The sequence below is a fragment of the Amblyomma mixtum genome, chromosome 6 (assembly GCF_055824585.1).
Source record: "Amblyomma mixtum isolate Tamu chromosome 6, ASM5582458v1, whole genome shotgun sequence".
Lineage (NCBI taxonomy): Eukaryota > Metazoa > Arthropoda > Arachnida > Ixodida > Ixodidae > Amblyomma > Amblyomma mixtum.
In genome coordinates, this window is record NC_143017.1 from 149,612,760 (window position 1) to 149,639,404 (window position 26,645).

The following is a 26,645-nucleotide window of genomic DNA, read 5'->3' on the forward strand; positions in this document are numbered from 1 at the left end:
CTTCATATTAAGATGGTTCAACTATAAATCTCACTATAAAGAAACAAATTATTATAAATGACTGGACATAACAAAGTATTAGCAATGCCCCTTTATAACAAGTAACCGCTATTCCCTTTGGGAACTCCCTTAAAAGATTAGATACCTCATTTTTATGCCGCAAAATTTTCATGCAGATGGTTATAACTAACCAGAATGGAGTTCACTACCATGTCATGCTTAATACCTTGATCTGTAAAGACGCACAATAGTTATGCCGCCATAAAATGCAGAAAGTTGATTCATAGCCCACTCTGTCGAGCATCGCGCAAAACATGCGCACAACTTTCCCCACCTCAAGCGGCCGCATGGAGCATTTCTCCGGACGATTCGTCAACTTCGTCGCAATAAAGTTTTGAAGCCGGCGTACCCATCATCCCCGAAACGTAAGTATGCGGCCTGCTGCACGATATCAAGCAGCACTGTATTATGACCCGCTGTACCTCGACAGAGTTGAGAAGGTCATTCACAGGCGCTTTCCCATTCTCCAACCTCTTCACTACACATGGCCTCATCGCTGCAAGTGTGCTTTACTGCTCAGGTGATGCATGCAGTTTAGTTTCCGTTCCCATGCATGGTTGCAATGCGTAGTTTGACCGCTTGTCAGTGTCTGGTGTGCCTGAAAGTATCAATTTCCCGCACAGTTTCAAAAGGCCACGATGAGAGACAGTGACAGAAAACGAAAGCAACAGATGATTTCTGTAGACCAAAAAGCGGCCACGATCAAAGCAGTGGCATGTCTTTGGCCTGGCATAAACATTCTGCCCCGTACAGCCCTGTTGTCTTGCAGTGAAGCTAGCAATGACGCTGTAATCATTCTCGTGCGTCACGCGGGGAAGCCAAACAAAACAGGCACTTGCGACAAAAGAGTTGCGTCTGTTTTACCATGGCCCGTATAGGCTTCAGCGCAAAGAAAACGGGGCTAAATATATTTAAAACGGGTAGGGTTCTCACTGTCCTCTACGACATTATTCTTGCATGACCCGCTTCTATGTGGCAAAACCTACACAGGCCGCAAAAGAAATGGGAGCGCTTAGGCGAGGCTTACAATATTCGGTTGCAGCGCATCGGAGCCACTCAATGCACGTACTGAAGGCACCACGATCAAAAGTGGACACTTATACGAACATCTTATACGGACCACGATAAAAGTGGACGCGAGGCAGCGATTGCGTCAAGAGCACCAGTTGGGGATGGCTATGAGGAAAAAATGGTACAGCCCCTTCGATTTCGTGATAAGGTTCAAATGTATTTATACTATTCAGTGTGCAGTTTTAGCATCAGATATGGGCACAAGAAAAGAAACCAACAACACCAAGCACTTCACACTTATTTTTGCATCCATCCATTTCTTGATTCAGCCGAAATTGAAGCAGCTGCAGTGGCCTTCCACCCACTATTTCAGAGCCCTTAAAAAAGCATACTTAAATGTGGAGGGTCTAATACAGGCTTACCATCCAAAGAGCACTACCAATGCCTATAGGTAGTTATAACTTGAGGATGCAGCAGAGGCTCCGCCTAAACAGACTTTTTGCCACCTTTCTGGCTCTCCGGCAGAGAAAGTAGTCCCTAAAACCAATGCTAGCTGGACAAAATCTCTCGTTCAGGGAAAGCTGATAATGACAAATGTGAAGTTCAAGAAGTTAAAAACAGCTTTTATGAGCATAAATAGATAATAACGGCAACACAAATAGTTTTCTTCAGCAAAAGCCTTGCACAAAAAAGCTTAGGGATCGGCACCAGACAAAAAGCAAACTCCGCTGTTTTTCTTCCTCTAAAACATTTTATTCACTTTTCTACGTGATTCCTCTATGAATTTTCTTCAGATTAAGTCTATGAATAAAATCATTATATTTTTGAAACAAAAGGTTTTTCGTCATGCACGCACTGTGAGAGTACCAGCAGAAGAATATAATGCTATGCAAGCGGCCCGCTTTACAGGTCATGTAACACTTCCATGTCACTGCGTCGCTCTGTCACCTGCATAAGCGCGAGCTGTCGGCAAGATCAAACTGCCTCTCTGCTGCCTGGCATGTTCAGTGCACTCTCTTCATCCACAACAAGTGCAACTGGTCAAGACGAACAAGCAGCAGTTTTCTATCCAGGCCGCCAGCAGAAATCCCTTTTCCTCCCTACTTATTCTGATAGGTGAAAGACCCTGACCGCACCGTGGCAGAAATGTTTGTGTTCATCGGGAAGATTTGCAATGTTAGTGCAAAACCATGCACACAAAAAGACTTTTCTTCCACATAACCTGACTTTTATTGCACATATCCGGAGCATTTCTACGAGCATTCAATGGGCACCGGGTCGACGTTGACCGGCTGTGCATTTTTTGTGAAATAGAGCGATATGCACACCAGTCATGGGGTGTTAAGTGCACAGTCACGGCGGTATCGGCTGAGGCAATGTGGAGACATTGGTGATCACAGGCATTTCCCCATCTGCAGTGAAGCTGCAACTCCATCCCTCGCTGGATTTTTCCCATGTCGCAGTGCACAGAACATACACGTCGTGAAAGACAGCTTTGTTATGTGCATGATGCCTCTCATTGATGATGCAAGGCACAAATGATGTTGGCTGCCATGTAGTTGTTGGCTGCCGAGGTGTCGGTGCACCGAGAGATCAGCTGATGCAATGCAGTGACGCTGGCACTAGCTGGCATTTTTCGTTCATGTCGCAGCACTCACAAGGCAGCAAACACAGCAAGAACACGACTACCCCAACTTTTTTCAGAAGTATACATGTTCCATGATGATCATGAAAACAGGATGAAATAAGCATAGCAAGCACGCAAAGCGAACAGTCGAGGTGATAGCATACTGCGATGCACCAAAGGCCATTTTGAAAGAAGCAGTCACTTTGCTGCAGCGTAAGCCCACGAAGTTGCCGCAGTTGACAGGTGAATATATACTAATTTGAGGGTGTTAGGAGACAGGCAGGCTTACACGACCTACTGGTGGGGCTTATGCGACCCAGGTTGCTCTTCCCGGACAACCTCTTGCAAGCAATCATTAATTTAGTTGCCACCTGCCATGGTGGTCATTTAAAGGAAGAAACAGCGCGACGAAACACGGACACACGGTGGGCAGGTTGTGATGATGCCACAAGGTCACGTGACCCAGGTGGCCCACCTAGGTTGCTTCTCTCAAGATCTTTCGCTCACAACGCCGCTGCCGACGAAGTCAAAGACAGCAACACTGGATTTTCTGAAGAGTGGGAGCCTTAATGCTTTCATGTTAGAATGCTGCCACACGCCTGAGGTTCATTTAGTAGTTTTTTTTATCTGCTGATACTCATTGCTGTTCTTGCATCTTTATGTTCCCTCTTGCCTTGTTTTGCAGTAATATGTCTACCCAACAGGCAGTTTTCTTTCAGAGTACAGTCAAGCCCACTTATAACAATATTCAAGTGCCATGGAAATACCATTGTTATAACCAATAATTGTTATAACAGGGTTGTGCCAAAAAAAAAGAAAAGAAGACAAACTTCAGAGCATTTATTGACAGTAGATACCCAGAGAGAAGAAAAACGCCTCTGCGCATTTTTTCCTGCGAGCGGCGCACCCCTCAGAAACGTTAATAATGGACTGCTCCGCCACAGCTCCCTACCATGCTCCCTACTTTCTTTTCTGCATGGGCCTTTTGCTCAGGGGAACGCATTCACGGGTTCTTTTGCTTTCGTGGCGCCGCTGTGCCGGCTTAGTCCATTAGTCAGCCCCACACGCACACGCTTTTGTGTTGTAAGCATGGTTTTGGTGCTGTGGTTGTAGCATTTCCTTGTTTTTTTTTCTATTATGGCTGACACTCAATTACCAGATTTAATTGTTATAACCAATAATGTGCCTTGACAGCATTGCTATAAGCAGTTTATTTTACCATACAACACATGGTAAAGCTGATGGTGCCATGACTGATCATTGTTATATCCGATATACTGTTATAACCAGTATTGCTATAATTGGGCCTGACTGTATTTGATGCCGTAACTGTTTGCACATCATCACCACTAGACAGCAATATTTTAGCCACTGTATAAGAACAGCCAAATAGTAATCAAGGGATGAAACGAGGCATAAAAAAAGGCCTGGAGCGTTTCAATTAACTTAACTGCGCATAAAATTTCATGGAGTATGAGCCAAGAAACTTACTGCAGCCATGGCATGAGGCGCCTCTCTTTGTAGCTGTCAAAAATCCATTCCTTGGTGACAATCTTGCCACCAGCTGCTTTCACCTGGCCATACTTTGGAGTGTTCAGGAAGGCACACCTGGATAAGAACAATTCAAGGCGCATATATGGTGCCACTTTCCTAAAATCTCTCCAGCACCATACAACCTGCTACATGAGAATGAAAGCCTCAGTAGCGGAAAAATATCCAAATTCTTGAGGCATAAATGGGACCTCTCTACAAAACTAGGGAAATTCTCAGTATGTACAGTCACCATCACAAGAAATGCAAACAAAACAACTGAAACGGTAACAAAAAAATGAGTGCTGAGGCAGACTGAACACTGGGGTGCTTGATTTTAACTTCAATGATATAAGCACCGCTAAGTGGAAGTGTTCATCAATGATGCTTTAATTTCTTCTCCAGCAGTTAACTTTTTTTTTTCTTGTATTCAAACATCAATTTTCCCATTCGTGTTTCATTTGGCATTGGTGGCACACGTGTATCCCTAATAAAATGACCACTCACGCAGAGAAATAATAAGCTGTACTCTGCCATACAAACTCTCAGTAATGAAAATCTCGAACATTTCACACTAAATAAATCCATACTGACCTAAATGCACATCCTTCAGGTGTGAACTGCAATCTAACTTAGCTTCTCCTTCAAATTCCTGATAATACTGTGGGAATTAAATAATTTAAGCACCACGATATCATCTCATGCAACAATCTGTGTTGAAGTGCACTCTGTAGACAAAACAGCAAAAGCAAACAAAAGTATGGACAGATGGATAAATCACATTAATGCATTTTTCGTTCCATAAGAAAATGAAACAGTAAGTGCTACAAAGACCCCATTAGTGTGCCCTAAACATTTAGTGCACCCTCAGCACATAAAATTCTGCATGCAAAGAAGTTATGGGGACATGCAAACAAACTATCTACAAAACAGAGGTGCAGCAGCAAATGCCACAAACTAATTGGCCATGTGATGCTATTTATCCCTCTTATAAACACCTTCACCATCACCGACAGTTTAACTGACCAGACATCTATGACTACCAACTTACAAATTACTTGTCAAAACAAGCATAAATATTACCCATTTGAAATCCATTACAACTAGATCAAGCAACCATAAAGAACCACCCATAATAAAATTTTATTGCGAAGCATTACTACTTTAGCTACCACATCAGCCCGTTCCAGCGCGAGGCGGTGGTAGGCACCACTTGACCTTTGGCATGACCTTTGGCATGACGTCATACCATCTGTGTAAAAACGGGGCCCCATCTCGCGCCGTCGCAGCGCGAGGCTGGTAGGCACCAACGGCGGCCTAACTCTCGCTCCTCTCACCAGGGGCGCCGCGCGCGGAGTGACGTCATACCATCTGTGTAAAAAAAACGGGGCCCCATCTCGCGCCGTCGCAGCGCGAGGCTGGTAGGCACCAACGGCGGCCTAACTCCCACTCCTCTCACCAGGGGCGCCGCGCGCAGAGTGACGTCATACCGTCTGTGTAAAAAAAACGGGGCCCCATCTCGCGCTGTCGCAGCGCGAGGCTGGTAGACACCAACGCCGGTTCGCTCCTCTCGTCAAGCCTGTCAGATGCCGCCTCAAGCAAGCAAGACACTTCGGCAGAATGCAAAGAGGAAGCATCAGCGAGCTACGGAGACGGCAGAAGAACGACTTTCCAAGCGGCGTGCTCAATATGCAGCCCGACAAAAACGGTCAACGTCTTCGGTAGAAATAACGTCAGAAGCAAGAGAAGAAGTTACGAGTTTGGCCGACAGTGAGGAATGTGCATCTGTTACGAGTTGACGAAAACGGTCAACGGTCATTATTGGCTATGCGTCATTAGCCCTGTCAGTACATGGGAAACCAATAAAATAGCGGAACCTATCGTATTGCTTCGCAATTACCAGGCTTAACCAAGCTAAGCCACAGCCAGTTTTTTTGTTCTTCCACTGAACTTTAGTTTGTTCAAAACCCTGTCACTATGTTTATTTTTCCTCAATATTCCCAAGACAAAGGTGTATCATACGTGAAAAAGGAACCCGACTGGTCGTCTCCTTCTTTCGCAACTTTATTCGTTGTGCCATTATTTACTGCACCATTATTCTCACAGCCTAACTAACTCAAAAAAGGGGCCTTGCAGTCCAAGTACATCGGCCATATAGTACCAGGACGAAACATCATATTTTCCCGAAATGTCAAAAGAATACAGCATTTTTCTTCACCACATCACTTTCGTACAAAGCGGCTGAAGTAAGCTTTCATACCCTTGTATGCACACAGCAATACTGTCATCATATGGGAACCTCAATAATTCAAATACGCTCAATTCGAACTGATGTTTTGGTTACGCCAACATCACACGTACCGAAAAGGTGCCCCTAAATTCAAACTTTACATGACTGAAATAAATTTTTGCCCCTTTCCGAGTTTAAATCACCAAGAGTAGATTGTATTTTCGTAAACCCCAAAGCGGTATTCTTTTTAACAGACTTTAAAGAAATATACTAATCACTAGACCAGACAGCGTGGCTTCTCAGGTACTTACACCAGATGAGTGCAAGAGCGGTCCCAGTCTGCCTTGTACCTGGCCCCCATCTCCAGGGCTTCATCTCGAATCTGGGACCGAAGCGGGTTTTGGAAGCCGCTGAGCACAAACACCACACCCTTCATGAGCTCTTTAAACTTCTTCGGTGGCTTCGCCTTTTTCACTGAGGAGAAAGCAAACGACCCACAACAGTGACTTCAATGTATTATTGTGTTAAATTTACTTACCTACATGTTATTCACTGCAACCTGCAAACGTTAGTTTCTGCTTGTATTCTTCGCAACTTGTAGCAACACATTTTTTATCATCGTCTGCATTTTCAGAAAGTCCCCCCTCCACAACTCTCAACTTCGAGACATCCTCCTCCATTTGTGTACATACTAGTATGTAAGCAATACTTCTCTGACATGTCATTCACTTCGGCTTGTTTTGAGGCCAACCGCATGTAATCAATGCTCACAGTTCCTCAAGAAAAAAAAGAATTTACGAAATCCTAGCTTTCTCAGTCTTCACAGTATTCTGATTATGGCAATCGGCTTCCTAACACAAGTCCACCAGTCGAATGTCGGGCCTTGTTGGCTGTATTTTGGCAGCAGCCAAATGTAAAAACTCAATCCCGCAGTGTGATGCCAGTGCATATTAACGTACCCCACGTAGTCGAAATTACACTGAAACTCTCCAGTGCAGAGCGCGCCTTTGAGACATGAAAGTCCATCAATTAACACATCACTCTGTTTTGGCCTTAACTAAGCGAAAACAAACACTCAAACACAAACACACTCATACAACTCTTCCAGTACCTAGCTCAACATCAATATGTAATTTGAAAACAAATATATCCTTCTCATGACCGTTTGTGAAAAATATGACTTGAGATAGTTACTGCAAATTAACAAAAAAACCGAAGGACTGTGCTCGTTCACAGGCAATATTACAGTTTTATTCCAGATTGGCAGTACCTATGCATTAAAGTTTGCTGACGAATTGTGCAAGGAAAACCAGATTCTATTAAAGGAAAACTGCTAATCTTCCGCATAATTACACAGTAGAACCTCATTAATATGTTTCTTTAAAACATTCGGGAGAAAAGGTCATTCAATAGTGCATCATACAGGCCCACATGACATAACATGTCAGGTCCAAGTGCACATACAGGCTGGTCGCTGTTCACTGGCACAAGGTCTGAAGAGCACTTCTGGTGCTTCTAGAGCTCTATCCGCATTTTTGATGTCCTTAGAGAGAAAAAAACATTGCAATGTATCCAGCTCAGTGACAGCAAGGGCAGAAATGGGCAGACCTTACGCATAGCTACCATTGTCTTCTAATGCTTTGCCTCATTACACTTATATGCTATGGAGAAGCCACTCTTGCGGCTGCCTCTTGCTGTGCTGCTGCTAACGTTATATGCCCCCCACTCGACCAGCTCATATGTCAGCTCACATTATGTTGGTCACTAAGTATATCGTACGATCAGAAAGCGGTGAAATTGTTTATATGCCTGCTGAAAAACCGTATCATCTAGCAATGCATAAACCAGAAAAAAAGTTAATCGTATTTCTATGAGGCAGTTTTAATTCCTCCCGATTTTATGCATATGAAGCAGGAAATTGAATGAACCGGAAACGTATCAACAAGGCTCTGCTTACACACATTTGATGATCCTCAACCCCCCCATCTTGGTTGAACAAAACAAGGTAATGGAAGAGAGAGAGGGCAGGAAGATGGGTTTCTTGGCAACACGAAGTGAACAAGGGAGGAGGGCACCTCAGGGTGCCTAGTGAACATTTCGACGAGAGGACTTGTCCTCGTATCAGTACAATTCCCATGAGGCTATGTACCTTAAATTCTTGCTAACCAAAGCGAAATGGTTGCTATATTGAAACAAGAAATGAGGATACAAAAAAATTACTGCAAATAACACCAAAATCATCCAACAAGCCTGTACAACCAAGACCTTTTTTCTTTTCTTTTTTTTCATACAGTCTAGCCCGTTTATAACAAAGCCACTTATAGCGAAATAGCGGTTATAACGAAGGGATTTCAATTTCCTATTCCCATTTTTGCATTTTCAATACATATTGGGTCTGGTTTTAACGAAGTAAATAAGAGCGCGTCAGCGGATATAACGAAGAGATTTAATACCAACCAAAAAATAATCTGCCAATCAACACATTTTTGCATCCTTGAGGCGATTTTTTCCGCGAAAATAAGAGCAAAATTCGGCTGACGACGTCCTTTCGTGGCGTCGTCTGCTCTCCTGCGGAGCGAAAGGTTGCTTCACTGCATCGCATGGCACGCCGGTCTCGTGTTGCGCCGTTCTTGAACGGCGTCACGGCGTAGAGCGGTAGAGCACACCGCGCAGGGGAAAAATGTAAAAAAGAACAGAGACGATTTTTTTTTTTTTGATGACATCGCAGAGAGCGGCCGTCTTGGCCAATCGCGGTTCTCTATTTCTCCTTGTGCCTGTGGGTCTAAGCCACATGGACTTCGTTTTCGCCAACGAAGATCTTGTTGCCACCGAGGACTTGACGACTGAAGAAGTTGCCGGGAGTGTCATGGAAGAGACCTTGGCGGAGAGCACCTCCGACAGCGAATGCGACGATGCTAGTTGTGCCCCTAAGCCGGTCACCTCCGCAGCGGCCGTCGCAGCTGTTGACACGCTACGGATGTACCTCGGGAATCCGGAGTTCGACCAGATCTTTGGTTCGCAGTTGGATGGTATGGAAGCCGCAATCCTGAAGTCCGCACTCGCGAAACGTGTTCAGGGGACGCTGGACGACTTCTTTCAGCGGCAATAAATCGGTATGCCGATGTTTGCATTTTTTTTCCGTAGTCCGCATATTACGAAATAGCGGATATAGCGAAGTGATTTCCGATTCCCACCGACTTCGTTATAACCGGGCTAGACTGTATATGACACTTTTAAGTACTCAACTCAGGATCAGCTTTCCTGGATAGTGCAAAGCAATAAATGCTGCAGGCTTACTCTGAGCTTTTGGTGTCTGTGGCCTCTGCGCTTCCTTTGGCGCTGCTTTCTCGGCAACAGCAGGTTTCTTTTTGGTCTCGGATGCTGTAGGCCTCTGGGCTGCTGGCACAGTGGGAGGCTTCTGAGGCTTCGGTGCAGGTGAAGCCGCAGAACTGTATTTAGCTTCCTCTGTTGTATCCTTTTCCTACGAGAAGTGCATTTTGTACAGAGGAGAAAAATGCATGAATATCACCTGATGCTAAATAAAGCAGGATAAGTCTCATTTCTTCACTCAGACACTCACATCACCCCTGGCCACAGAAAGCATTTCATGAAACAACTAAATTATCGGTACCGGGCATATATGCGCCCTTTCCCATTTATCAAATACTTAGCCACTGATCTTATCACACCGGTACACCAAAATCGTGCATTCATTTGCAGGTTTAGAAACTGAGGGTAACCAGTTAACATATTTACCAACTGTGAGTGATGTCACAGGCCAAGAAAAAGAACGTACAAAATTTGCCTACAGTTGGGACCATCCTGGCTGGCGCACAGTTGAACTTAATTCAATAGTGCTTCATATAGGCCTATGTGACATAACAGGTTGTGTCCACATGCACTCACATGTACTCTCTTAGAGGGACAATAAGAAACACAAACAATCATGAGGTTCAACTGACTTCAAAAAAGCCAAAGGCTTCACTGCATATATAAAGCATTCATAAACCAGCAGTAGTATTTCTTATCATTTTTCCTCCCGTGGAGGAGTCCAAGCAATGAAAAGCATTTTAAAGCACAAAACAATGTCACACCTGTGATAACTTGTCCCCAGTACACGTGTCTTCTGGTCATTCCCATGATTTGCCACCCAGGGCCGCATGTTACCGCACTGTCCTTGGCCAACACCCAGGGGAAGATTTACGGGGAACTTTAGGAAGGCTAAAGGCTTGAGTGCCATACTGTAGACTGACTGACCGGGCATCCTTCGTTGTTACAGACCAAAGGACAACATGGATGTGTTTCATACTACCAGCTGAAATGAACTTTCATTCTCCACCATTCTCTTTCACTCCCTTTATCCTCCTCCGCATGAGTAGGGCAGCCAAGCAAGCACTGCCCAGTTAACTCCCCTGCTTTCCCTTTCTTCTGTCTCTCTTAGAGGAGGTGGTTCCAAATGCATGGTGTTTTTTCAATCTTTATTTGCAGAAAAAAAAATATAATAGGGGTGCCAGGGGAATAGAGCTAGTGTGTAGTGTGGTTCTTTATTAAAAAATGCCCTACTCAGTTCAAAGCCTCCACTAACATAAGAACCCGTCTCTAATACGAACCTGTATATATTAATGCCAGGTGGAATTCACGGTTAGCAGAAACAGCAAAAAAGTTGTCATCCACGTATAATGTGCGTCAGGAAAGCTAACCAAACCATTTATTTGCACGGCATTTCATGCTTAAGTGATTGTCATCACCAGGTATACTGTCTTCCCACAGTACAAAAACTTATCTTCAGTACGGTCAAGCGTATTCAATATCTTGGCTTTCTTGAAAGAACGTACAATCAATGAGCTGCTTGGGAGTACCGGCCTAAGTGTCCGCGACTCAACCACACAGCGTGGCTGAAGACGTAAATTTCATCCATCCGGCAGCATAACTACAGGCTCTCCCTATCTCATCCTGTCCATGCAGCAATGCTTGATGCAGTGCCATGCTTTCAGCCTTTTGAAGCAGCCGAGTATTGTTCTTGTAATCCTAACAAAGTGCTTCCAACAGTATGGCTGTCACAAGGTCAGCATGGTGAAATGGTGTCAAAATCGAAACAGCCCCCCAACGCCACCACTAGATAGTGTTTCTTCTTGCTGGAAGCCTAATGGTGACAGCAATGAATAATAATGAATCTGGAGCTATGGATTTGGGCTGAAAATTGTTTGGATCCGAGTATAATACAAGGCAGCAATTTAACATGCTAAAATTTTGAATAAAACCTCATATTATAGACAGGTTTTTGTGTAAATCTGCTACTGCAAACACTGCAACTAACATACCCACTTTCCCAATCCATCCCAATGCACGAACTGCGAAAGAACACCAGTCACATGTAAGGCCCAAACCCACTCCCTCTCTTGTCAGAACCACATGAAATCTAGATGTCACAGCAACAAAACGCACTGGACCTTCATGAGCAATCCACCCAAAGGTGTGTGTGATAGTGTAGGAAATCACTGGTGGAGCAAGTAAAAAGTCAGTAAGCCAATGGGCAATACATGAAAGCCTGAGCATCACAATGACAGGAATGAGGATGCCAAAGACTGAGCTCAGTACATGATTGAGTAAAAACCTAACTTTTGACCGACCAAAAAACAATTTGCGCCTTTGGCTTTCAACGGGAGAGAAAAAAAAAAAGCTGTTTTCCGAACAAATTTATTACAAATAAATTTTAATTATGCACTATCGCTAGTTAAAATGATAACTTACTCTGCTCTGAGGTTTAGAAGGTTTCAGTGTTTTTTCTTCCAAGCGTTGAAGTGTTACAGTTGCATACGACGCAGCCTTGATAGCAGCAGGGCCTGGACAAGAATTGAACAATCAACCATAATCATTATAATCAACTAGTGTTTATTATGAGTGATAATTATGAGTGATAAGTTGTGGAACTGTTACACAACTTATCACAGCAAGTTGTAGCATGACGACTTTGTCGCCTTGCACTTAAATTTGAAAAATATTATATTCTAATGTCGTTACAATTTTCAACGAATTCTATAAAACCATCAATTGCTTGAGCTGTTCTTTCCCAATAACTGTAGCAGATAAATATTAAAAGTATGAATACTAAATTTAGGTATGAAAGCCCCTCACCAATCAACCCATTCTCTAAACAAATACACACTATAGAAAGACAACAGACCATGCTTTCAGAGGCTTGAGGCCAACAACTTACTGGTAGAAGGATCGAGAGGTGTTTTTTCTTTTCTTTTAGCGAACCAAGCGCCGACAGCAAGGTCAGCCTCGTCTTCTTCGTCCTTTAACTGAAAGCCACCCAAGGCGGCCTTTGGTGAAGGTCCAGCCTAGAAATCAATTAAACTTTCAGTTGCAACACGTTAATCTCAAAACTTTACTAACAAAACAACAACCAAATCACAACCAGCTTTTGCATAACAGGCCTAAACACGATTAGCATGATGAACCACACCACAACACCAACATTAACCATGAAGGATAACTTTCAAAATTCAATTTACAAAGAAATTAGAAATGACCAGACTTAGACAGCTATCAGGTCCCATAGGAAAGTTGCAAGAGACAAAACATCTCCATATTTGCGATTCTATCTTTTACAGGTGCAAGAGATTATGATGTCAGATTCATCTGCTGTTAAGCACCAAAAGCAAAAAACCCATAGAGGCATGTCATGCAAACAACCAACTGGTTTTTATGGGGGTTTAACGTCGCAAAGCGACTCGGGCTATGAGGGACAACAGCCAACTGGTATTATACACGTATACCTACAGGCTAAATGGGAGGCCACTGGTGGGTCAGTTTCATTGAAAAGAGGGCATAATACTTAAAAGGAATAACCAGGGTGGAAAAATTACCTTAGAGCTGCTGTCTTCTGGTGAGTGCAGCTTAATGAATGCTAAGCCATACTGGATACTCTGGAAAAAGCCACATAAAACAGGATTAAAAGCATGGTATTTGTAGCGAGGAAGTGAGCAGCACATGTTTAGCTGGAAAGCAAGTCAATTCGTGAAGCTTTTACAAATATTAATGGGAAGTATGTGCAGTAGCCTGACTGCTAAGGCAACAACTGTCCCATAAGCATGCAGACTCGTCACAAAAGTGAAAACTTAAATATGAGCAACTTTCATATCATTTAAAACGGCATTTAACGTCCTAAAGCTGCACATGGGCGTCTTTGCACTTCAGCTCTATTGAAATGTGCCTGCAGCAGCCACATTTCAATTCAATTGCGGGATTTTATCCTGCATCCTTGGGCTCAGCAGCAATCTGCCATAGCCTGGCAACATGTCCAATAGCATTTCATGAAACTCCTCCTGAATTTTTTTTTTTTCCTTTTTAACAGGCCCTGAAAGACCATTTTTCGTACCAATAATAGTGATCCAAAGTATCTGCTGTGAGTAGCCAAGACCAATGCAAAAGAATTCAAAATACCAGCACATGCAAATGAAAATAATTTTACAGCTAAAACTCAAAACATGAAAGGATTAAAGATTACAATTCATTCTCTTAGCAAGAAAATAGCCTGAAAAAATTCAGTGCACTGCTCTCCATGCACACACTGAAAGCTTGCATGCAATGGTTGCGTTGCCAAGGCAGACTGTAACCCATGCCAGAGCCACGCTTTTTGACAGTGTCCGTGTTCCAGCACTCAACTGTACCGGCACCACGAACAAGTCAAATGTAAACAGAGCAGGGTTCCCCAAAGCTGCTTTTCATTCTTTCGAGAATAAGTAGGTCTCAAAAGCTTTATTCACCCCCTAAGCCCCAGTCTTGCACTTCCTTTTTTTGTCTTTTCCTGCCTACACCATCAGTCAACTGCTCTTCTTAGCTGTATCTACTGCTCATTTAGCAAAGCTCACGTCTAAGAGTTTAAAGCTAAGAGACATGTAAGGCTCTAGTATTAATTGCAGCCCTTTCCATTTGTTCCTAAAATATCATTTTGCTGTTATTTTCTACACAAAAAAGCTTATGAGAATTATTTTTTTGATTAATGTGCTAAGCACAATTTGCCTTACAAAAAAAAAAACAGTCAGACCATTACTTCCACTGTGAACTATAAATGTACGGTTCCTCCATGCCAAGACACTGTTTCACTTCTACGCCATTCAGCATTATAAAGCTTGGAACAAGAAAGTTCAAAACCACAATTTACCAGCTCACCTTATTAAAAGGTTGTGTGCACACAACCTTTACACGATCCCACTTCTCCTTAATGATGGACTGTGAAAGCTTTTCAGGCCCAAACATCCGGACCCGGTTCAGATTTGTCCCTTGACGAGCATCCATTGGCGACATGAACGACGAAGCACCAAGCAAAACCTAGGTTAAAAAAAAATGAAAGATTAGTATATTCAAACATTTTCAATACCTATAATACACAAAGACCTTATGTTCTAGACAGAGAACCAAATAAAATTACAGGATATAGAAGGGAAATGGCAAACACAATAGCTGACTTACAACTGAGCCCTTATTTTAAGAGGAGCCAAATATATTGGGTTGCGGATGTGAAAAGTCAAGAAATACTATGAAAAACTGAAGGGTATAACGTGATAGCATCAATGGGTTAATGCCCATATATGCGGAATTGGTCATTCTCGGCTTTACATTCACAGATTCCTGGGAGTCCTCCCACCACTTCTGGTGCCGTGGTGCAGCAGTTAAGCGATGCATTGCTGCTAAAGTGAATTCCAGTTCACTTCACCACTGCCCTGCGATGGCAGGTGCTGCCACTGGTGAGGCTTGTGCAACCAAGGTTGCTCTTCCTAAGCAATCTCTTGTGACTAATCATTAATTTAACTGCCACCTGCCATGGTGGTCAGTTTGCTCACAATCCCGTAGGCAGGTTGTGATCACGCCACAAGGTCACATGACCTAGGTGGCCCACCTAGGTTGCTTCTCCGGGGGTTTTTCTCTCATGACGCCGCCGCCATCGGATTTTCTGTAGAACGGAAGCCTTAATGCTATCGCGTTAAAACACGTTAAGAAAAAGAAAGTAGTGGTACTAACCAATCAACCACAACACGGGACAAAATCTTCACCTCAAAACTTGGATGAAAGCCAGTGACAAAGTTTGCCGTTTCTATTCTACATCCCAAGCTTTGCCCTGTTTTTCTCATTATAACCGATTAAGTGCAAACCGCATGAGACGATAATTCACGACAACATGATGCCATCGTGCAATGGACTGGTAGCCACCAAAACAACTGTCACTCATAGAGTCGCTCAGTTCCTGGGTTTGAAGAAAATTTCACGCATCGCCTGGAAGTGGTTCACGAGACTAGCCAATATCAAGAGGCTTTGCTGGTACATAACTTTCAATCTAGCTATTCTGTGAGTGAAGTTTCCTTTTCTAGTGCAGTTTCAACGGAGAAGCTGCCAACAACGCCCATGCTACCAATGCTTACTTTGTCAAAGGAAACACTACCAGGAGACATGCACCAGAACAGTTCAGCGAAAGCCTGGTTAGTGTAGTGTAAACAAAAAGGACGTTGCGGCATAAGTCTCAATCGCTTTTTACTAGTCTCAGCACCACAAAATATAGTTTAGTACCAACGCGCTTGCTCCTTAGAAATGCAACAGAAATTTTAATTATCATTTTTAACAATCTATATGCTTCTTTAATCTTAAAAACAGGGTACTAGAGTAGTTATACTTCCCTGATAACACAAGCTGACTGAATTCTGGAGCGGCAGCAGCCAATGCTACACTGAAAATGTACCACTCTATCGCCAAGGCTCGTCACTTCATGCGAGTGTACCAGCAGCAGTGGTAGGCGATGGCCATCACCATCATGTGTCGCATCACGGGGAACATTGTCTCATGCGGTTACCACTTTATCGACTAGCCCCAACTTATTCACTTGTTGGTCTTATGTTGTGTTGCGCAACAATGGAATATTGTTGTAACCTTTTTTTATTTTTTTAACAGTGCATACTTGCTTTCACTTTCTGCAAACAAACTACGATATCAAGTTTACAAGAGATCTCTCTGCAGTGTTGTGCTACGCACGCTTTAATTAGATGGCCACAGCAACGGCAAATTTATAAAGGTAGAAGATGTGACCACCTCCTACCAGCGATCATTTTCCAAGGAAAACCAGATTGGCCCCCATCTTTTCTTTCAGAAAAGTTTGATAAATGCATTGCATAAATAGCACTGCCCCATCCCTTCCGACCACCGCCTCCAAGAGCTGCCCATAAAGTATGCCCAGGGATAAAGCTGAGCAGAACGAGAACATTATAGAGTATCCAACCCATTTGCTTTGAGAATAATTTCACATGCCAAGCCATACACAAAAAGCCATGTTCACATTGAAGTTTTGCTTCCAGAAATAAACTTTCCTTGTTATTTCCTTGAACCGATGCAAAGAAACATTATTCTGCGACAAGAATGCTTTGACAAGAAGTGCACCGAGGCATGGAGTTTCGATGTAGTACAAGACATTCAGGTACTCCAATCATTTACGTTTTACAGGCAATAAAATAACGGTGTTCAAAACAAATGAACCAGTGATGAATGAATGTGTTGTTATGAGCAAATAGCCAAATGAAACTTAGTATGCCACACGACTATCCGTTAAAATGCCAACTCAGCTAAGGTCCACTGCCTTGCAGTCGTCCCTGAAATTACTGAACATGCAAGTCGGCAGCATATACATTAACTTTAGTCGTTCCTATGCCACCGCGCCATATTTCACTCTAGAATTAAACTTCAGCACTACGATGCTCGAGATGTGTGCCAAAACATCAGGTACCCCGCTAATAAAATTATTTTTATTAGCATATACAATGCACAAAGCTCATTTCAAGTTGCACTTGAAAATAGAACACACATACGTTATATTCCAGGGTTGGGTCTGAAGACCTTGCGACAAGCACTTCTATGAAGGCAGAGCTTTCGTTTCCGATGTCAATAGCGGAGATGACTGACGCTTTCTCCAGCTGCAAGATTATGGAGGCCTGCTTCTCTCCTGGCGAAGCGCACTTCCATTTTCTGTACGTTTCAGGTTTCAGGAGGTTTTCTGCTTTGTGTACCTGTCGAAATCACGAGAAATAAAGCAGAGAATGTAACTGAGCGTCACGCATGTATGATTTGATGTTCTTGAGTGAGCAGCTGTTGCTGCGCCATAAGGACTTAGTTCGAGGTCACAGCAAAGGACAAAATACCTTGTCCTCACTGCTAAACGAGACTACGTGCTGAATCTTCAAAACTGGCATGACAGAGCCGAATTTCGCCCTTTCGTTGCACGTGTACCTCCTTTGAGCTTCGCGCAGCTATAGCGCAGCGTTGTTTACCAACAAGCACGTCAATTCGGCCGGTGATTCTGAGCGATACTAATTGTAGTAAGAAACCTTGTGTTTAATAAAAATTGACCTTTTAAAAGAACTTGTATAAATACATTTCTGCGTGAAAAAGTTTTGAGTATAATTTCACAATAAAAGTTTTGAAGTTTTATTTCTTTTCACGTAAGTCAGCAAGTTTCGTAGTGCTAAACATGTCTGCGTCCAGGGAGGACGCGTTCCACGCGCTGCCGGTGAAATTCTCTAACGAGAGTCGTTCAACCCATGTTTTGCTCTTCAAAGCGCACAAGGTCCGCGAAAAGAGTGAGCACAAACCGTCAGAGAGAACCCTGTTCGTCGTGAACTTGCCGCCGTACTGCAATGAAGACTGCTTGAAGCGTGTCTTCGACGACTGCGGCAAGGTAGCTAAAGTGTGGTTACAGAAGACTCCATCGTCCGGCAAGCCTCCGGAAAACACATCTTCCTTCTTTCCTAGTGCGCTTCCAGCGACCGGCTTTAAAGTCGCCTACATAGTGTTTCAGAAGGAGGCGTCTGTGCGTAAAGCCCTCGCTTTGTCCGTCTCCGAACCACGTGTGCTGTTTCCTGAAGGCAGTGATGACGTTGTGGGCATGGCTAAGTGGTGCAACGAATACCAGTCGCGTTTTGTGAACGCCGAGGAAGTGCAGAAAGAAGTCGACGCGTACATGGAAGACTACGACGCAAGACTTGAGGAAGAAAAAGAGCGGGCTAAGGCCATGGATGGCGTTCCCGACGAAGAAGGCTGGATCACGGTCACCAAGTACGGCAAGCGGCCGGTCATTCCTCGGAGTGACGCCGTGAACCAGAAGATCGCCAACGCTGAAAAAAAGAAGCGCGCTCAGAAGGAACTGGTTAATTTCTACACGTTCCAGATTCGAGAATCCAAGATGGAGCGGATTGCCGAGCTGCGCAAGAAGTTCGAAGAGGACAAGCGGAGAATTTCGCTGATGAAAGCGTCCAGGCGTTTCAGACCTGTGTAGCCATTATAAGGAGTCGTACTGTATGCATCTGACAGTGGTGTCCAAAAGTTGCCATGGTTGGCGGTGCCAATTTCAACCATTCTGTTTCACACTGTTGTAAAATAAAGTTCATTGCTACTGACCGAGTGCCATTGTTTTTTGTTGTTGCAGTGTAGCCATATTAGCAGAGCAATTTCTCTGAGAGACATTGTGTGCTATCGCTTGTAACTGAACATCGTATGTACGAGGGGGTACCCAAAAGAAACCGAAGTTATTTTTTTTAAAACCAATTTATTCACATTTTAAGTACAGGGCTTCAATCTCCTTCAAAGTACTCTCCACTTGTCTAATCTTTCATTCCACTTTTCAAAACATTGTTTAAATTCATCTTTTGCGATGCTTGACAGCGCCTCCGTCGTTTTTTTCTTTACCTGTGCATCATCAGCAAAACGCTTTCCTTTCATGTGTTTTGTCATTCTGGGGAACAAAAAAAAAATCGCACAGGGCAAGGTCCGGTGAGTATAGGGGGTGAGGAACAGGGGTCATACCATTTTTAGTCAAATATTGTCGTACAGACAAGGCTGTGTGAACAGGGGCATTGTCATGGTGGAGAAACCAGTCACCCGACTGCCACAAATCGGGCCGCTTCCGCCGCACACTGTTGCGCAATCTTTTTAAAACTTCCAAGTAGAACGCCTGGTTAACTGTCTGGCCCTGCAGAACAAACTCTGAATGGACGACTCCTCTCACGTCGAAAAAACAAACCAGCATTGTTTTGAGGTTTGATTTCACCTGACGAGCTTTCTGGGAGCGAGGCGAACTGGGAGTTTTCCACTGGCTTGATTGTTGCTTTGATTCAGGATCGTAAGCAAAGCACCAAGTTTCGTCGCTTGTGATAATTTTTGAAAAAAGTTTGGATCATTTCGGGACTCTTCTTTCAAAGCACAACATGCTTCCACACGGCACGACCTTGTTTTTGTTCAGGAGTCAGCAGTCGTGGCACGAATTTGGCAGCCACCTTTTTCATTCCCAAATCTTCTGTCAAAATTCGCTGCACTGAACTCCAAGTCACTCCCGACAGCTCCACAATTTCTTCAATCGTCCATCGTCGATCTTCATTGATGACTGCACGAATTTTTTCAACATTTTCTTGTGTTCGGGCCGTGCAAGGACGACCAGAATGAGGTTGATCATCAATTGACATTTCACCATTTTTGAAACGGGAAAACCACTCAGACACTTGAGTTTTCCCCATAGCATCATCCTTGTACGCTGTTTTTAACGTTTCAAAAGTTTCTGTTCCATTTTTTCCGAGCAGAAAGCACAATTTCACCACCGCACGCTGTTCACGAAAATCAGCCATTGCAAAAACGACACTCGCAGAAAACAGTTATCACTGTAAACGCAGACGACGCTAGTACGTCTGACCTGCAGCGGCGCCACTCGGCTGACTGGCTCTGGAATGTTCACTCTCTGCGCTCCTAGCTGCAAAACACGGTACTACGAAAGCACTGCCCACCAAAAAATTAGTTCGGTTTCTTTTGGGTACCCCCTTGTACCTTCAGTTTGTTTGACATACAGGTGCCCACAAAAGTTTTCGGAACACGAAAATTACAAGACGGCTCAATAGCTGAGCGAACTAAGCATGCAGCTTTGAATCGAGGGGGTTACTGTGCAGCTCCACGCAATGTGCTGAGTGCACCCCTCAATGCCTTGCTGCACCGCTAGGAAGCAAGGAAATAAGTTTTTCGTGATTTCGGTGCTCAAAAAAATTTTGCGGGTATCTGTACGCAAAAAAAATGACAGGATCAGCATGGTCCCCTCAAACATTTTTCTTTCTAATGTGTATGTGAAGTACCTCTGGACCCATGCAGAAAGCTCATCGCTGTAAGCTGCGCAAAGTTCCTCCGAGTTGTTCAGTCAAAATGGTGGCCATAGTGACACAAAAAGCATGACCATCTTTGGTATTTTTTTTTTAATTCACTGCAGTGGCTCACTTACTATGGCTCGTGGTTGCTGTGCCCAGGTTTGCTGGTCTAATACTGACTGCAGTTACTGCACTTCTATGAAGGCAAGATGCAAAAACTCTGCCCTCTCCACTGGCTAAAGATCCCTAGGTGGTCAAGATCATTCTAGAGTCCTCCACTGAGGTATGCCTTGTAGTTTGCAGTGTTAATTTGGCACTCAAAAATCTATTACCCGTTTTCAGTCTAGTTTTCTCTTTGTTAATGTGGCACTGCTGTGCAGGATCTTTCTGCATGTGACAGCCTGTTTATGGCTCTTCGTTTTGAATGCTCAGTCTGTTAGCCCATAGCCAACTATACTAAAATAAGCACTATTAAAAATGTACAGACTATGAATTGAACCCAGGTCCATTGCTTCAAACTTGAGGGCAATTTCATTTCACCCCCTAAAAGGCGGCCCTCAAGCCAATGGCGTTGACAGGTTATAGTGATATCATGGTCAATCCCAATTCACGAAGGCACCTGCCAGCCACCTACAATGTCACGCTTGGGGATTAACCGTGACTTCATGAAAAGCAGTCCATACATTGGCTGGAGCACCTCCTTATTTGAGGGGCATTTGCCACTTTTATTCTCGAGCTGTGTCGGGATAGACTATAGCAAGGTGCACTGAACAGCAAAGAGTGCAAGCAATTTTTCACCCTTTTCTTTTCTGCATAGCCTAGGCACGCTAGGTGCATATTTATTCAAATTTAACTGTGATGCACTTCGAGTGGCACTCAAAAACCGAATACTCTGCATGTTGATATCATGTGCAGGATCTCAGATGCTGAGAGCATTGTAGGTATGCTTTGCAGCACCCACAGATTTTTGTACATGTCTCTGTTCCAACAAAATCAAGGACTACTTGTTCAAACATGCACACAAATCTTTAAGAATTTGACTCAAGAAAATATAGCCTTGCTTATCACATTTCTGCTGGTGGACCAGAGATCTTTTGAGTAACATGCAAAGACAGTCATTTAGAGAAATGCTTAATGTTTTCCTAATTGGCTTTTTTTTTATTATCAGCTGCCAAGCATGCACTCACACACATACATTATGTGAGTATGTACACATGTGAGTGCACGTGTGGCCAATGTTTCCTCACCAGAATGGACCTCCAAACTTCTATGCTTGTGCATGCATGCATCTGCACAGAAATAGTGAACCCTTTTCAATTTTTCGGTTGTTTTAGCCAAAATCATGAAGACTATTTTTCCTGCATGTTAATAGTGCACTGAACCAATGAAGTAGTATGCACAACATTCACAAACAGTATTAACGGGAAGTTTTCTATAGCAAAATACATATCTTCAAAGGCTGTACCTTGAACCCTGGCATTCAAAACTATTTTTTCAATTATCTTACATACAATTCGGAACTGAAGTAAGACACTCAACTACAAAAAGACATGGCACACACGTTGCATGCAACTTCAATCGTATCTATTATGTGGAGGCAAATAAAAACAAACAACACAATGACAGCAAGCAGTATCACATTTTGGAAACGCCCTTTTATGCACACAATGTAGACATCAGACTTGGTGCCTCGAATGATAGGGTGTGTTAAATAACGCCTACTTGTGCTCGAATATTTTCATTTGGCAGTCTGCACCACCACTAATCATGTACTTCTGAAGGGACCAATCTACAGCGAGTACTTTGTCTTCATGGCCTGTCATGTCATACAGTGGTGCCTTAGGGCTGCGCATATCCCAGTGCTTCATGAAGCCGTCATATGATCCTGAAATGAAATGATAGCTCGAGCTTGGGGACCAGTGCACAGAAGACACCCAGCCAAAATGTGACGAATAGGTGCATTTCACCATGGCTCCTTCCTTCAGTCTGACGTCCCAGAGGCGCACATGCCTATCCGCGTGGGCCGAGACAATCTGATTGTTCAGCTTCGAATACGAAATGTCCAGGAATGCCTTGCTGCCAACAAGCTGCGTCTTCATGCCGCCCAGGTCGACATCCCAGAGTCGCAGGGTATGGTCCATCGAGCACGTTGCCACTTCTTTGTTGTCGGTCCACTGGATACCTGTGATTGCTTCGTGGTGACCGGACAGGGTCAGTATCGGCACCCTCGTCCTCGCCTTGTTCTCTGCCGTCTTCTGCTTCTTTCGACTGCCTTCCGACTCGTCGTGCGTCTGGTCGTACTCCGTAGTGCTAGGATCTGCGCTCCATACTTTGAGCATGTGGTCATAAGAGCCGGTCGCGAAATTGTTCTCATTCCAACTGACATCAACGCAATCGACACTCCTCGCATGTCCCCGACAGACCTGAACCGATTCGACTGCATTCGTTTCTCGGTTCCACTGCCAGAGCATCGCCGTCTCGTCGATCGATGTGCTCACAAACGTGCACAGTGGCTCGCCCACGGAAATCCATTTTACCGACTTGATAGGACCCACGTGTCCGGGTATCAGCAGCTTGCGCGATCCACTGAGATCCCAGATGTGCAGGCTGTTGTCGTAGCAACCAGAAAGAATACCGGCGTCTGAGGTGTGCACTGCGCTGACCCAGTCGTCGTGCACAAGCGTGTCCACGGGCAGCGGAGGAGGACACTTCTCGACGTACTCTATGAGGACCACATTTTCCTGGGGGATCTTGTTAGCTTCCAGATGTTCTTGGAGAGTCTGTCGGAGCAGTTCACCCTCAATCAAGAAGTCGAAAGCTGGCTCTTCGTTCTCAACACCACCATCCGATTCCCGCAGAAGCGCGTTAATTAAAGAAGATAGCTGTTCCGGAGTTGCGTTGCCGGCTATAGAAAAAGGACTGTCAGGCACCGAGTACCGTTCATCCTTTGTGAAGAATTTCGCCTGAATTTGAGCGTTTTCACTCATCTTGTACCGCGGATTCGAAGACGCAGCAATCCGTCCCGAACTCTTGCAGAGTACGCGTTGTGCTGCATGCGTTCGCACGCGTTTGGTTAGATGGCGATGTCGCAGCTGCTGCCAATAGAAGCTGGGTGCCCTGGAAAGAAGTGATACAAGCCTGAGCTGTCGTGAACTCGGCAACTTAAAACTAATAAAGTAAACACCGAAAAACACTACTAAGTATTATTTTTGTTATTGTAACTTTGGAAGTGCAGCATTCTTTTTTTTTTGAAGTTTAATAATTTTGTTATTATCAAGTATTAGCATATTGCACAAGGGCCTACGGCAACACTGTTTCGTCTCTTTTCGGGAATGTTTCTTCTTTTGTAGGTGTTTTGTCTAAAAAGGAATTCGGTAAGTGGTAACTTCTCCTAGAAGGAAACTATCGTATTCCTATGCTCTGCTTCGCCGTGAAGTTAGAAAGCGCAGATTTATTTGGGCGCCGGCATGTTTACCGATCGTGCTGCAACTGTGTGTTGAACCGATTGGCGGTAAAGGATGTCCCTTGGGTAGCACGGGGTGGGATGCGAGATGCTTTTTTCTTGTTTGTGTGCTCGTGCATGTTTATCATAGGCTGCATGTTCTACCGCGGGCCCAAACGGTGCGTTTGTAGCCAGGAATAGCGAATAATTGTATAGCTAAGACAACGGCCTAATCGGTTTTTATCCTTTTTGTTTTTTTTCCACCGGCAACGCTTGGCTCCCAAGGTTTCTTAGATGCCCGTCGCCGGAAATTACACATTTCGGCTGTATGAATTCCTCTTCACGGGTATCGCCTGTGTGCTGAAGCAGTTCGATGTCATGTCTGGTAAGACAAGTGTGTGGAGAAGTTGCCTTCTTATTCCTAATCTGTTCCCTTCCTGTCACGCAGTTCAATTGTCGCTGTAGAAGTTCACGCAACGAAGTAGCATCTGTGGAAGACAACTACACAAATGACGAGTCACTTTATCAACACCTGGTGCGTTTTTCTTCGTTTTTGTTTTAGTAGCTTTGTCGCGCGAACTTGTGATTGCTAGCCAGCAATTCTTCAATTTAGCGACGCTTCGAAAACCTTGCAAGCGAAGGAAGCTCTGTTCATATCGGCAAACAAAGTTGCAACGTTTCGGCTTCGCCTAAATGAGGCGTGATACGTGCCGTAATACAGCGTTTCCCGTTCACCTCTTAACATCGCCAATTGTTGGTGCTTTACGGTGCTTCTCTAGCTAGCTGGCAGCGTTTAGTAACGCAGTTATAATGTCAACATGTTGCTTCACACTGCCTGAGTGTCTGTAAAGAATGCCCTCCTTTTTTTTTTTTTTTGCATTCTCTCGTCTTTTCTTTAAAATCCGAAAGCTGCCCTTTTTACACCGGTGACCTTAATGCATGATTCAGTTACTGGCTGCTTTCACAAGCTTTTGGCATCATTTAGTGCAAATGGCAAGTTTCCGGGCGCATTGCATTTCTTTATTGTTGGCACTTATCAGCTTGAAAATTTCTGCTCGGGCACTTTGTGGCTTTTAGCCCACCTGCACGCAGCTTACAAAAAAAAATAATTTTTGACTGTGTTGCTTGGTTACGAAGCTGACTGGTTATTTGCTGTCTGCTCATTAGTAGCAGTAGATTATCAGGAACAGCATTCATGATATTCCTACATAGCAGGCTGCATTCATTTAGAGTGATATATGCTTGACAGTGTTGGTTTCACTGAAAATTTTGTTTTATGTGCTCGCAGAAATTTCTCACTCAGTCACCTTAAGGCATGCATGGCAGGGTAAATGTCTTGTTTTCTAATCAGTGTCCTCTAGAGCTAATATTTATGCAACACCTTAGAGAGCATGCTTTGTCCTACCTAGGTTTGCAGAACCAAGTTGAAGTAAACATAGCATTGAAGTATTCAGAATATCTGCTTATTTGCCCTTGACACTTATCATTTTTATTGCTATGTCTCAGCACAGGTTTAGTACTGCTGAACTCAGTGCATGGGTACTCCAAGGAGATAGCGGGCCCAAGCACATCAGGCCAACACATTGATCACTTTTAGAGGAGCGGTTCTGCCAATAAAATGCATCAGGCTTCCGGTCATTGATCGAAGAGCTGTCATAGCTTGCAAGAAACCTGTAATAAGTTGAAAATGTGTAGAGATGAGAAATACATTTTTTTTTAATTAGTATTCTTCCTTTCAACACTTAAATTTATTTGTGAAAACAAAGAGCTTACTTTGTGATACCAATTACAACCAGTGTGAATATCGGTTCAAGCCCCCCGCCCTCTTCTCACATCTTTTGTATCTGTGTTGACTGGACTTTGTGTATTTTCGGGCTTCGTATCCCTCGAAATTGAGATCCAATTTCTAAAACAACACAGTTTTGTTGTGCAGACTTCGTGCCTTGGACAGAGTTTTACAAAGAGTGCGTGACATTAATTTGTTGTTAGTTCAGCACAACAGGTGGACAAGGAATTTGTCATGCTCTTGCTTTGGCAGGTGCTATCAAGCTTCCAACGCTAAACAGCTGAGGAGCATACTCTAGGTTAGGAAAGTAGCCGTGCACCAGACTCAAGCCTAATATGCAAAGCATGGCTTGGGTTCTGTGCCTGATCATTGCAACGTCCCAATCTGTTCCAGGAACATTTATTTTAAAACTCCTCCAGAGGGTGTTGCATTGAGCCAGTCGACTTTTCCTGCCATGTCTTGAGCGACCACGCAACCTATTGCTGCATTGAGATCTTAACAACACTGGGAGTGGTTATTGCACCTTTCAGTGCAAATAGTCTGGTGCCTAAACTTTTTTTCCCCCATCACACACCATGTAGAAAAGTGACCTCTCTCCAAGGTGACTGTGACCAATGCTCCTTTTAATTCTCTAGTCTGTGTGTGGCATGAGGTCTTGTCTGAGCAGCACCATTAAGGCAGTGCACAGGCTCGGGGTCACATTTATGCACTTGTGTTTAATACCGTTGCACTGCTAATGCACTTAGGAAATGCACATAATTACAAATTTCAATTTAAAAAATCAGTATGCGATA

General features: G+C 43.9%; 4 protein-coding genes across 7 annotated transcripts in view; 2 read left to right on the plus strand and 2 right to left on the minus strand.

Moving 5' to 3' along the window:
- The window catches only part of LOC149340736 (DNA repair protein XRCC1-like), an 84,292-nt gene extending 66,512 nt beyond the window's left edge, over nt 1-17,780 (minus strand). The window contains exons 1-9 of the mRNA XM_089549576.1: nt 17,645-17,780; nt 17,315-17,512; nt 14,637-14,795; nt 13,331-13,390; nt 12,676-12,802; nt 12,210-12,301; nt 9,756-9,939; nt 6,770-6,932; nt 4,190-4,306 (exon numbers count right to left, since the gene is read on the minus strand). Of these exons, the coding sequence (XP_089405702.1) occupies nt 4,190-4,306; nt 6,770-6,932; nt 9,756-9,939; nt 12,210-12,301; nt 12,676-12,802; nt 13,331-13,390; nt 14,637-14,795; nt 17,315-17,512; nt 17,645-17,695 (1,151 nt within the window). The 5' untranslated portion in view covers nt 17,696-17,780. The remainder of the gene's footprint in view (nt 1-4,189; nt 4,307-6,769; nt 6,933-9,755; nt 9,940-12,209; nt 12,302-12,675; nt 12,803-13,330; nt 13,391-14,636; nt 14,796-17,314; nt 17,513-17,644) is intronic.
- Nucleotides 17,781-17,962: 182 nt separating this feature from the next.
- LOC149340737 (ribosomal RNA-processing protein 7 homolog A) lies at nt 17,963-18,898 on the plus strand. Its single transcript, XM_089549582.1, has one exon. It carries the CDS (start codon nt 17,974-17,976, stop codon nt 18,775-18,777), a length of 804 nt encoding a protein of 267 aa, XP_089405708.1. The 5' UTR covers nt 17,963-17,973; the 3' UTR covers nt 18,778-18,898.
- A 3,360-nt stretch (nt 18,899-22,258) lies between these two features.
- LOC149340738 (ribosome biogenesis protein WDR12 homolog) lies at nt 22,259-23,722 on the minus strand. Its single transcript, XM_089549577.1, has one exon. It carries the CDS (start codon nt 23,608-23,610, stop codon nt 22,342-22,344), a length of 1,269 nt encoding a protein of 422 aa, XP_089405703.1. The 5' UTR covers nt 23,611-23,722; the 3' UTR covers nt 22,259-22,341.
- Nucleotides 23,723-23,852: 130 nt separating this feature from the next.
- The window catches only part of Stlk (Ste20-like kinase), a 28,794-nt gene continuing 26,001 nt past the window's right edge, over nt 23,853-26,645 (plus strand). Inside the window, exons 1-3 of one of the 4 annotated variants that reach the window (XM_089549578.1) lie at nt 23,853-23,997; nt 24,351-24,450; nt 24,514-24,600. In XM_089549578.1, coding sequence (XP_089405704.1) covers nt 24,439-24,450; nt 24,514-24,600 — 99 coding nt within the window. In that variant the 5' untranslated portion in view covers nt 23,853-23,997; nt 24,351-24,438. The other 3 variants (XM_089549579.1, XM_089549580.1, XM_089549581.1) reach the window with 3 other exon arrangements.

What these genes read in the sequence shown, in the direction of transcription:
- LOC149340737 (XM_089549582.1), top strand. Translation starts at nt 17,974, where the DNA reads ATGTCTGCGTCCAGGGAGGACGCGTTCCACGCGCTGCCGGTGAAATTC.
- LOC149340738 (XM_089549577.1), bottom strand. Translation starts at nt 23,610, where the DNA reads ATGAGTGAAAACGCTCAAATTCAGGCGAAATTCTTCACAAAGGATGAA.